This window comes from Caloenas nicobarica, chromosome 16, assembly GCF_036013445.1.
Source record: "Caloenas nicobarica isolate bCalNic1 chromosome 16, bCalNic1.hap1, whole genome shotgun sequence".
NCBI lineage: Eukaryota > Metazoa > Chordata > Aves > Columbiformes > Columbidae > Caloenas > Caloenas nicobarica.
The window spans coordinates 7,885,548-7,898,771 of record NC_088260.1 but is presented as its reverse complement, the minus strand read 5'-3'; the positions used below and the strand labels follow the sequence as shown (position 1 = coordinate 7,898,771).

General features: G+C 36.4%; 1 protein-coding gene across 1 annotated transcript in view; it reads right to left on the bottom strand.

Moving 5' to 3' along the window:
* Window positions 1-2,262: 2,262 nt before the first annotated feature.
* TXNRD2 (thioredoxin reductase 2) overlaps window positions 2,263-13,224 on the bottom strand; it is a 35,195-nt gene continuing 24,233 nt past the window's right edge. The window contains exons 13-17 of the mRNA XM_065646084.1: window positions 11,153-11,248; window positions 10,835-10,927; window positions 9,506-9,577; window positions 7,781-7,878; window positions 2,263-5,355 (exon numbers count right to left, since the gene is read on the bottom strand). Coding sequence (XP_065502156.1) covers window positions 5,232-5,355; window positions 7,781-7,878; window positions 9,506-9,577; window positions 10,835-10,927; window positions 11,153-11,248 — 483 coding nt within the window. The 3' untranslated portion in view covers window positions 2,263-5,231. The remainder of the gene's footprint in view (window positions 5,356-7,780; window positions 7,879-9,505; window positions 9,578-10,834; window positions 10,928-11,152; window positions 11,249-13,224) is intronic.

Sequence of the window (13,224 nt, the reverse complement as noted above, 5' to 3'; positions counted from 1 at the left end):
ACTAAGCATTTATACTGTGATGGCCAAAGAATTCCATTATACCCATTAAAGATTAGATCATTTTCCTTTGTTTCCCATAGCAAATAGGATCCCATTCATGTCCCAAACAGAATGTCAGTAGCTGGAATGGTGTTTTCTTAAGGTGCATATAAGATTAAAGACTGAAATCAGACGCAGTGTTGCCAAAGCCTTTGTAACATGCATGTTTTTCATGGCAAGATGATTGACAAGAACTGCAGTAAGGTGCTGAAGGGGATATTTCACCTGGCCCATCAAAAGTCAATGTAGAGGATTAGAACTAAGAAGAGCTGACAGTACTGACTTTGAGTGCCACAACGGAAACATAATTAGCTCTCTGACATGTAGTGGACAGAAATACTCAATTTTTAAAAAATCAGTTAGAATAATTACACCATATTTGTTGCATGCTGCTCTGGGGAAAAAAAAAAAAAAAAGTCTGGTGTTTCCTCTTTTTCCAGTAAAATTAAAGTTTGGCACTACAATAAATGCATGCAAACCCAGCCTTTCTGCTGGAAGAACATCAGGAAATCTTTGTGCATAAAACTGGAAAACCTCTCTTAAAAGAGAGCACACAGATCTGAAAGAATGAAAAAGTCAATGAATTTTATACAAGTTTACTTATTGCAAAACAAACTGTCTGCACTATGCTTATTAAAGGCATATTTCATTGCCTAATCATAGATGTCTATTGTACCTTTTATGTTTTGAATCATAATTGCAGGCTGTTCCCCAACTGTAATAATGAAAGGCATTTTGGCATATGCTTATATTGATTCTCCTTTAACAAAGCACTTAAGACACATACTTGCATCCCACTGAAATTAATGGCTAACATTAACTTTGAGTACATTGATTTCACTGGGATTTAGACAAATGGCAATTTACATGGGCACAAAATCGCCTACTTTGTTGGACAGGCATGAGCCTCTGAAGAGAAGCCTTCAAACTCAAAAGTCTGAGCAATGTGCAACTGTTCTGGTTAGAAATAGATTTCACTACGGCATCTGCATTTTTATCAGAATAATTGTGTTGGGAAAAAAAAAAATCTGTTGTACTGTAATATTGTTTCCAGCTCCTGGTCTGGAATAATCTAAACTGCAGAAACATTTTCTAGTAGGTATAACCACATACAGTGCATGCATAAATGGGAAAAGGCAAAACTTAATTGTACACAATACCTCAGAATTGAGAACAAGTTATAATTAGGTATAATATAAATAATGGAGTATATTCAGTTCCTAATTTATAAATATTGTTGTCTATATGCTTGTCTGTTATTCTTGTTTGCTTCAGGTTAAGTGGCATGTGAAAACAAGGAGGAAAACCCATCAAGAATTATGCTTACCTTATTCCTTTTTTTTCAGCCACAGTTCCTAGCTATTGTTGTTAAAACCTGCAATGAAATATTCCAGGAAATTAAAGCAGATTAAAATGCAGAAATAAAAATGCCTTTAAATACAATAAAGTCAGTATTCCTTTTCGGCATCAAATCCAGGGCAAATACTGAGATAATATTAAATTAGCCTCTTTCAGAATCTCAGTATCACCTGATAATGGGAACTTCTTATAAAAATAAGTGGATTTAAAGAAATAAAATTGAGATAAATTCAAACAATGTAGTCTCTTTCTTTTCTGGCAGAGAAGTTTCTCAGAGTTTTAAAATATATTTTGCTAGTAATTTCCTAATTCATTTTCCAGCGTTTTTACCTAGCCGTACCCACAGCTACTAATGCTTTGCTGCAATGCATTTTTCACTCTACGTGTTCTAGTTTAAAACCCAAAGTGAATAGCTAATGTAGAATAGTTTAGCCTTGTATAATACTGTGACTGCACTGTATTTCAAGGGAGTTTCCTCCTGATGAGCCTTCAAGAAGCATGTCAACACACAGGGACTGTGAAAATACCTGTTAGACCTCATTAGCTGGAGTAAACAGGAGAGTATTTGAAACTGTACTTACCAAGTCCAGAGGTTCTGTTAATTTAAAACAAGAAAGTCATCCAGACTGGAATAATCTCCATGGCTATTCAGTTTACACATCAGAGACGGAGAGGTATCAACATTTCCTTATTAAAAAGGTCTGAGTCTGTCTACTTCTTTGTTTGCTTAACACACACCTCAACCAAGAGAAACAGCATTAAGATCAAAAAATAAATCTTTTGTTAGCAGAAGGCATATGTGCAAAATCAAACAAATGCAAACACTTACTAGAAAAGAAATTCTTTATTAATTCATTAACTCACAACACAATAAATATTTGTATCACATATATGAGGGACCCAGCAAAGCTCAGACTTGCTTGCACCATGGTGTGGTTTGACAAACAAGCCCTCATCAGCTGGCATCCTAAGAAGCCGCCTGACTTTTTTTTTTTTTAACATTTTCACATATAATTGGTAATTTGCAGTGTAAATAAGTAATTTAAATTTACATTAGTCAGGCTTTTAAAACCAATTCTTAAGGACCATCCCTGGTGAATCCTTCAGGAAAAAAAGCACAATCACAGTAGTTGTCATTATTCTGTCTTGCTGTTGATTCTGATATTAGGGTAATGTAGGTGTGAATACATGTTTAGTTTTACTTCATGAGGGCAACAAAATTTTCCACTAAATGAGGAACAGAACCATGCTGCTGTTCAAGATACAGGATCAATTTTCATGCAGTCCACTCAGCAATTCTAAAACCAAGCAAGTTCTGTTACTTCTGAGAACAATGACGTGCCTGAGTTTCACACCCCATGTGCACTGAGGACACATTTCCTTGAGATCTCTTTGCTTGTTGTCACAAATAATTATTTTGAACTTTATGATGAATGAAATTAACTCATCTTTCCATTTGTCTGTAGTGGCAAACAACTCAGTCTGCTGGATGCATCGGTAGGACAGAGAAGAGAAGCTGCTTTCACATGGCTAAACACCAATGCTTTCTTTTATGTGTACAAAAGGGACTAATAAGTAGAGACTATGAAAAAAAATTGCATTGCAGTTTAGTCGGAGGTGGAATGTTTCTTACAGCAAAATTAGACCAAGATGCTCAGCATCTCAATGTTTTGAAATATTAAGTAAAACATTTTTTTAAAAACCCAATTTACTATGAACTTCTTTTTTCCTTTTTTTTTTTTGAACAACTGGGAATATCTAGTAGGCTTTTTGGCTGTATCATACTCATAAGACCTTTATTAAAGAAAACAGGAACTTCTGAATGTGCACATATGCACACATTTATAGACAGATATAAAGTTTTCATAATTTCTTCTAAAGGCAGTTGCAATATTCAGACACTTTCAACTATACCTCCACTCAAAATATTTATTTTCAACTACAAGCTTATGGATGACTTCACTGATTAAAAATGGCACCACCAGACCTGATAGGGAACACCACTTGCAGTCAGACTGTATCATTCCTTCCCCTTTTACAGACCACAAAAATTAGGAAACTTTGTAAAGAAAGCTTTCAAGATTTCTTTTGCTGTTGTTTAAGTCAGAACAAATCTTTGAAAATGGAGTATTCTAGAGTCAACGAGAGCATTACATCATATTTTAGAAGGAAAGTCTGATCACTTCTTGCCTAATAGCTTCTCTGACAGCTACAATTCTCATGGTAAAAAAGATTTCACACTTGAAACAAATCAACCCTTTGTCTGTGCTGCATGCTGCAGGAAACAGCAATCAAAGAAAAAATAGCAAAGATATACATGATCATCAGGCTATTCTTCCAAACTGTGCAACAAGCAGAAGGACACCTGTGAAAATACTGAATTCCATACACAAAAACGCTTGTATAATTCACTGCAAAAAGGATACATTCTGTTTCACCTCGAGTTGATCTCTTCCTACATTCACTGTTCTGTAAAAGGTCACTAAGCGACAACGCTACCGAAACGCAGGCTGCTGCAACTTGGATGGAAATTCAGTACAGTTCGTTTTGTGTTTGCCTTTGTCAGGCTACCTCTTTGACAGGGTTCTGCAAAAGAAGCTTCACTATCAGATGTCTGTTTCTTTATTGTCACAAATTAGCCAGCATCTCCCCCTTCTGGACAGCAGGAAAATAAGCAGAAATTCGCAATAGCTACATACTTTCTTACTTGGCCAATACTCCAAACCCCAAAAGTTTGCAGCTAATTATCTTTTATCTTTGTTCTTCTGAGCAGTACCATTTCTTTTCTAGATCACTGTTCAATATAGTTCCCTTCAATAACGTTTTATTAAAGCCAGATCTAAATTCATTCAGATGTAGTATTCAGCTCATCAGTGACAAAAATCTTGAAAAAAACCCCAACAAAATATATCACTCTGTCAGCCAGATATCTGCATTCTATAAAATAGAAAATGCTGCATGAGTTGGATTATTAATGGCTTTGATTCTACTTGTCAGCATTGCTTAATATATAGTGTTCCAGTAGTAATTTGTGAGATGTGTCAATTTAATTTGAACTGAATGAGAAATTTCAAGAGTAGGCAGAGAAGTCACCATAAAATTCACCTCTTTATTTAGCACCTCTGAGTTCATTCATTCTCAGCCATCACCATAATGGTATGACCAGGCTGCCACTGATTAATCCATTGGGATTCATCCAGTAGCAGCACAGCTTCAGTGATAAGTGATTTTCTATTAAATTCCTGTGCGTATTACATTTTAAAGAAAAAACCCAAAGATGATTGCTTACCCATTGTTACACACTCTGGGAACTTGTTTCTACTAGTGAGTACAGAGTCTCAGTGTTCAAGATTAGGATCAGTAATGAGCTATGCAAGTACTTAGGAGAGAATATCATCACCAAAATTCTAAGGGACGCCCTGTCCAATTCCTAGCACCTGTATGAACATTACATGAGACACTGCTGTTGGCAGTCAGTCATGTCAACAGAGAAACTCAAATGACAAGTCTTTAGTTTGTAGATGGCCTCAGATGTCACGGGCTTCAGTTATATTTACATACATAAAACTGTGATTATTCCCTAGCTCCCAGCAAGAGAAGAGCTATATGTACTTCAGAAGAGAGATTTTTTTTTTACAGCAGGACTGCATTGGTTTTAGAACCGTGATGGTGTGAGGACAATTCCTTTGGTTAGCTGTGAGAAAGCTGTCTACATGGAGAACGAGAAAGATCATGGAACTTGAACCATTAAAGCTGTTTCAACTTTAAGTGCCCCTTTTCTTTACAAATATATGTTGTGCTTTTTTCCTTCTTGACAGGGATGGTATTTAACCTCAGCAGCCTGTGACTGTTGCATCCAAGCCAGAACGCTTTGTAATGTGCAACTTGGTAATTTCTTCAGCACAGGTAGGGTGAATGCCAATTGTCTTCATTAGCTGAGGATATGTAGCATGACATCTACAAAAAAAAAAAAAAAAAACAAACCAACCAAGATCCACAAAGTCAAACACTATTCATCTGAAACATCTAGAATGTTCTAAAAGATCAAAGTAATTCTGTGCTTGTCCATTTTATCAGGTAGAGGAGTTGCATTTTTTCTTCAAAAAGTGCTGTCTCTCATTTCTCAGGCACTTACACAACAACATTTAAACGCTCAGCTTCACAACACTGTTAGGTAGGGAAGAATCGTCAATAACAGTTGAGACAAAGAGAATTAAGCAATTCATCCCAAGCCACAACTGAGTCCGTGGCAAAAACATAGGACAAAACTGCAGCCTTCAGCTTTTCTTGTACATACATGGTGTGTTTCACTAACTCTGACTGCAGATGGAAAAACATACACATAGAGGAAGAAAATCTTGATTAGGACTGCTGGCAAGAATCTGCTGAAGGAAGTAATACCAGAAGATTCTTCCATGATCTTAAGAGAAAGCCTGGTGCTTACAGTGAAATTATCAATGTTATAAGCAGGAGGAAAAAAACTCTCATTTGAAAAAACAAACCACCACCAAAAAAAACCCTTGAGCTAAAATCCCACTTGCTTAATTCCTTTACTTCTCCAGTAACATTCTTAGACTTGATGACTTGCCAGGAATAGCAGCTCAAAGGAAAGTCATGCTGTAAGAATAGCTGAAATGGCCCTAAATCTAAGAATTATTTCAAGCTCTCTATGGAATAATGTTCTCTCCCTCTACAAAATACAGGGAAGAGAGCCATAGATGTCTTCTGCTGTCCCCATCTATAAGTAAAAAGCACCAACAAGCAAAAAATAGTTTCTGAGCACAGAGTGCCGAGTGAGGAGGGAAGATAGAAAAGCATCCTTTGGAAAGACTCAAGACCTAATATTTGACAAAGGAGAACAGCAGCTCTTACAGTGTGTGTTCCACATTGAAAGCTCTGGATTTGTGAAATACAATAGAAACCAATACAAGAATCTGACCTGCTGAAAACCTCTTACTGTGGCTGAAGTTTTAATTTCCCTCAGGCAAGGCAAAAAAGCACTCCAGTTTCATGTGCTTCCTTTTCACTGGTTATTTTGGATAAAACTTCAAAACAATGGCATCCTAAAAAATGTAGTTCTAGAATCTATACCACTGGCAATTAATGGACTACAAACACATGTTGAAAACGTGTACTGAGGGTACAGTGCAATCAGTGATTTCCAAGATATTCCTCACATGATACTTGCGGTTCTGCCTCCTTAATAATTTCTGCTTTTCATTTATGCTAGTCACTCACAACTGTAAGACTAAAACTGCAATAAAATGGTGATGATATTTAGGAAAATGAACTACCACCACAATTGGGAGTGATTTCTTGTGTCCCAGACTACTTTCTTCAAAGAGAAGTTTAAAACTATAATTAAGTAGTGTAAATATACAAATCAACATTTCTGAAAATTTGAATCAGCAATAAGAAGAGAAACGAAAAAACAAATAAGAAATAATTGTAGCATACACAAGGCATAGCAGGAATTCTCCATTTAACCAGAGAGGACACAGAATCACTCCTTACTCTTTCAAAGGGAGTACTTCTATATTAATATTTAAACAAAATATTAAACAAGGTCACAAAGCGTCATCTGCTTGGGTAAGTTATTGTTATTGCTATTATCAGATAGCTCCAGAAAAATGTACCTCTCCTCTCCCATCATCCTACAGAGGTTTCTTTGTTACTGTTTCATATTGGAACAGGCTGCCCAGGGAAGTTATGGAGTCTCCTCTGGAGACATTCAAAACCCGCCTGGACACCTTCCTGTGTAACCTCATCTGGGTGTTCCTGCTCCAGCGGGGGGATTGGACTGGATGAGCTTTCGAGGTCCCTTCCAATTCCTAACATTTTGTGATTCTGTGATAGTGTGGTTAGCTTATACTCCATAAATAAAAAAAATTCATGCAAGTCCTCGCTGAGCTTTTGAGGAGCAATGGCTGAACACATTTAAAGATGAGATTAGGAAAAGAAATGCTTGGCAGGTGTAAAGAAAGGTTTTAATGAGAAGCACAAATATCCTTTTAAAGAAGTGACTTGCAAAACTATATGGTGATTTCATATCCTGTGCATAGACTGCAAAAGAAGCTACGCTCTGAGGAAACCAACATTAGTAAGTTAATGCACAATTTTATTCTTCACTTTAACTATATCAATCCAACAATATATCTTCCTCAGTTGTTCCTTAACTATATCCAGTATTAGAGTAACTAAATCCAGTACATCTTAATGAAGAACTGAAGCATTTTTAGTGAAAATATGTGCAACGCTACATAAAAGTAACAAAAAGCATAGACACTTTATAGTGTTGCCAAAACTAGGCAGCTATCTTTTATAATCTTACAATAACTTAAAAAGCAGGCTTTAGAAGCTAGAGACATTCTTTTGTACTTACTTGATTCCAAGAGCAAATCCTTGAATAACTTCGCCTGCATTTGGTCCAATGAAATGAAGGCCAAGTATTCGCTGCTCGCTCTCTCGTAAGCACACCATCTGAAAACAATACATTACATAGAGATCTTTTCTTAGAACACCTAAAGATAAGGCATGAAGTTGAATTAAATGAAACTGAAGTGCCTTGAAATCCTAGTTCAGCTGTTTATTCCCCGTGTGCCAAGAACTTACGCACTTGCTTAAATCTTACCGACTTCAACAAGTCTTATGCTTGTCCTTAAGCACTTTCCTGAATCAAAGCTTTATTAGTGTACATTTCAGACTTGAGGGAGCCACTGACAATGATCATTTGTGGTAAATTGAATACTTTGTGTTTGTCATTTGTATTAAATCCTCAAAATACCTTCCGTAGTCTAGTAAGCAGACCAGTGTTATTTTGACACCGAATGGCCACCTTAGCAGTTCTCCAAGCCTGTGCAGTTGTTCTCAGCAGCTAATCAGCTGTATTTCCAAAGATGACAACTACCAGTTACAGGATCTTTTGTGCCTTTGTGATTCAGTCACAGCAGCATGTTTGCTGATATACATTTACCACATCAGCCAAGCAACCTAATGAACAGTCAGGCCTTGGAAGGAGGCAAAGATGAAGGTGAATTAATAAGTATCTGGGAGGGTCTGAGTCACTGCACACTTCACTTTTATTAGAGCACTTAATGAAAACTTTTCAGTTCCTTTAAGGACAGCATCTTTAAAATTATGAAAAGAGAGTCAATCTCTCTCTGTGTCCTCCCATCAAGCATTAAATCATCACTAATCTAATAGCTTCTGCTATTCAGTAAAGGCTTGGATTCTTTCATTAGGAATCCGAAGAAGAGCAGCAATGCTGACGTGGTACTTTAGATATTGAGCAGTTTTAAAGAAAAAACCCTCTTGCATTAGAGTTTGAAACACTCAAGTTTAATGTTTGTTCATGTGTTTTGGGAGTTTAGTAAGGACTATATTCAATACAACCCAACAACTATTATGCTACTTTACTCTCAAATATTTACTTTCATTATTTGTGACAGATCTACAGAAGTTACTAAATTTATTCAAAAACTATTGTTCCCTGATATGGAGGAGAAAAGAAAGAAAAAGAAAACTATGATATATTCTATGAACACTACACTTCACTTTATTAAGATTCTCTACTATGTGCAAGTGCATCAAAAACCTTTTCAAGACTGAGGCAACTGGATTGTTTCAGGAAAAGACACATTTCAAGTCCAACACTTCAGTCTAAACCAAAATTTTCATCACTAAGACTGAACAGTTGCTGTAGTTTTGTAAGCCTTGTGCTTGATTATTTTGAAGGTAACATACTTTCCCCAAGAGATGGCAACTCAAATATTGCATATAACTAGTCAAGAACATTGCTGGGGGAAGCAGAGATTAATCTTTACAGAATTTTGAATATTTCTTAGGACCTTAAAAGCTGCTCAAAGATAGTATCAATCAGCAGAATGTCAGCTCTAAAAATTGGTAATATCTGTAAAGCAATTTCAAGATACAATAGCAGATATAATGAATATTAAACATTTGAAGCAACAATAGAGAAACAGGCTGTCACTGAGAATAACTTTGATCTACCTTGAGAGGGATTTTTGCCAAACTGTCCTCTTTAAAGCTAGCTGTACCATATCTGTTGTTTTAAGTTAGAGGCAAGTTAAAAGCTCACAACACTCACTTTCATATAGCATTGAGTTGCATCTCTTTCAGCCACTGTAAACTCTAAAGGCTTATAATACGCATGGTATACCTGGTAAGGAAAACAAAAACATTTTGTGTTAAGAGAGTACTACTATGCCAAAGCCTGCTATTCAGTATTATAATGACTACTATTACTACATATTTATGATATTGTAGAAAAAAAAAAGACTTATTAATATTTATAACCTGTTCATTATTTTAAAGAAAAATATGGAAAACACAGTAAGTGTTTAACACAAACCCCTCTTAGAAAACCATTAGATTAAAAACAAAACTGAAAAAAATCACAAATAATCACATTACTCAAACCAATGCCTCAAATTAAAAATGTTAGTATTGTTCCTTTAAACTTCTTTCAAAAGTTTAATACCATGTTTACTGAAAATAATAGAATCCAAGCAGCTTTTCATAACTATAATGATCTATATCATAAGAAAACCCAAACCGTCATTTTTGCATTCTGAATAGTAAGCGCCTGTTTTTTCATAAATGATTTTGCCCGGGGCTCCAAGCTAAATCCATCAACTGAACTTGCCCTCCAATAAATACATAACATCAGGATATTACGACACACACACATCAATTGCCTGCCTTAAACAGATGAGAACAATCGTGTTACAGTAATTGACATCATTCTAGATGGCACTAGCATCCAGAAACTCAGATAACAGTTCTGGAACAGATTTTTGAAGTATAAACTGTATTTCAGAATCATAAAAGACAAAACTAGTAACTGGCTGGACATTTCATTCATGGGTGACTTGTTTGAATTTTGTCTTATTGTATACTGACAGTGAATTTCTTCATCATTAGTACCTTAATCTCATTCCCTATATCAGAGGGCTGTGTGTGAATACATGCTATAACATATTTCTATGCACTATGCACTATGCAAGGCGCAGGTACATTATATCAATATATTTTAGCCACAAAGACACTTAGTAGCTTGTGTGAGTATTTCTGGGGACAATCCAAAAATTTTGACTAAAGAACCTGTCCAACAGTTCTGACAAATTAAAAGGAATATCGTCATTATTTAATGATGCTGCACAATATAACCTATTAGAATGGCAGCTAGTTTAAAGCTGTCACATCCTATCAATAATTTTAAGGCCACCAGGTAACAGTTTCCATTGTGACCTGCTGCAATACTTTTAAAGTCCTGAGTTTTTCCGAAGACGGCAGCTCCCTAACTGCAAACATAGTATTTTGGGCACCAAAAATTTTGCCCGCTAAAACAGTGAAACTTCTGTCTTTTCGTAGTGCAACTCTCACACCAAGTATAAAATTAAAAATGTTTTCATACCTCAATATTATCTGATCCATAGCATTGCACAGCCGCTTCTTCTGACAGTCCAACACAACCATATTCTAAGGGAGTGAAAACCGTAGTAGGTACCTGCTTGCGAGGAAACAAAGTGTCACTATTGAACCATGTGAAGCAGTTGCATGGCAGATACAGGGGAGACTTTGGCATGACTGAGAAGAGTAGCTGTCACACACATCTACTTTGGCTACTATCAAAGCTGGATTCCAGATGACAAAATGCTATTCCATTAAAAATTCTTAAGAAAAAAAGTATAAGAGTTGGTTTTTATTATTGAAAAAAGAAATAACAACTCACATTGTCATAGTCCATCAATTCTGAAGACTGGCCAAAAAGACGCCGAGACAGCAGTTTTCCTGCAGCTATTGCTGTGGGTGTTAATTCAGGACGGCCCTAAGAAGAGAGCACATAGCTTTGGTTTAACTAAGAGAGAAGTAGCGTCCAAGGATTTCTCCTGGGACAATGGTCAGAAGGCGGCCAAATCTTTGGAATTTCAGCCTAGTAGCCAGGGCTTCAAATAGAGGAGGCAGTAATAATTTCTGTCCAAACACACTTATAAGTCTCTGAGTTTAACATTTGTCTTGATGGGGGAAACAAACGCCATTAATGTGTCAAAGCCTTGCATCTTATGTCACACCTTGAAAAGCAGAGGATATCCACATGCTAACCATTCACTTCCCCCTTTCCTTCCATAGTAAGTCATCAAGAAATTTTTCAGATGGTCTTTTTAAAGCAGGAAAAGCCTAGTATAAAGCAAGAGTGTTTTTTCAACATCAGGCTTTTAAAAAAAAGTTGTCCGTCACGGTTTTACAAAACACCGGCACAAAACTGAGCTAGTTGTAGGCACTATTACTGAGTTTCTCTCTTGGTCCTGGAGAAGGAGAACACTATTCTGCTAACACTGCAACCAATAGGTTGAGTTGGTCCCAGTCTGAGGCTTTGGTATAGAGAGGGGCACAAACAGGGTTGCTATTGGCAAATACTGTCTTCCTGCAAGTGAGGAATGGAATGAGAGCAGGATATGACCAAGGCATGCTCCAATTCAAGCCATGCGTTGTGGCTACTTTTTATATACAAACAGGACTACACCGTGTGCCAGAACCCTAATTTTGAGGGCTGGCACAATACCACTGGAGCACCAGAACTCCAGTACTAGTTTTGAGGAAGCCAGAAGTTTTTGCAAATTGAAGCAAGGCATTTTCAAAGGATTTTTTTATAGTCTGAGGAAGAACAGTTCATGTAAGCTAATAAGATCTAAGAAACTACATAAATTTAGTAAAAAAAGGTACTTAAGAGTTCATTTGAGACATATCATCAAGATGCCTGTCTGAGATGAGGAAAGAGGTCCCAAATCTAGAAGGATGATGTAGTGATGTAAGAAAGCTGTAACTGAAAAATACCTTTGTGGGAAAACACAAAACACTTTGTAAAACATGAAGTTTGGATTCATACAGACTCTACCTAGATGCAACACCTGTCACACTCCTCCAAAGCCCCATTTGGAGGTAGTCATCCAAAAGAAGCCCTCTGTCTGCAGCAGAAAATAAAATAAGCATTCCCCACTACACACATTCAAGTTCTTCAAACTTTGTTTTTCATTACCCTAAATTTTTTCAGCATTTATCAGAATCCATTCCTCTTTCCCAGCTTATCTTTTCTGTATGTTGCTAGATAGATTCTGTACATGGTATTAGATACCACTCACTTCAGTACACACACCATTTCAATTATCTGCGTATTAACATGCATTTATTTTTTTATCTGCACTAATTACCACTTAAGCTAAAACTTCCATTGCAAAAAAAACAAACTGAAACAACGCTGTCTAACCTGATAACAGAAACTGCAATTCTAGTTGTTAATGGAGACTAACCTATTTTTCCCCACAGCTCATGACAAATCACAAAACTGCAATTTTATCCTTTTTTTCCCCCCTAAGATCCATCAAATCAATGTTTTTCAGATCCAGCATTTTGACTCTCAAGTCTGTAAGTGCCATTTACCAGATGAAATTTGCCATTTGTTTTTTCTTATAGACATTTGCCTGAAACATGGCTGCCAATCATTTCTGTAGCAGGAAATACAGATGTTGTTTTGGCATTCCAGAAATGAATAGAAGATTAGAACAAGAGATAAAATTGTGAAAGCACTGCCATGCATTCCATAAAACCCAACTAATTACTAAAACATCCATGCAGATAAGGCCCAATTTCTCATAAACAATGACCTAAAGGCCTTCCCTGGTAAATATTTGAAATGAACATTCACTTTGCAGTCATGTGTAGAACTACTTTGCTGATTATTATGGATACGAATTGTTCATAAGAATCCTCCAATGTATTATATGTTTAAATGAAATGGCTCCTAAG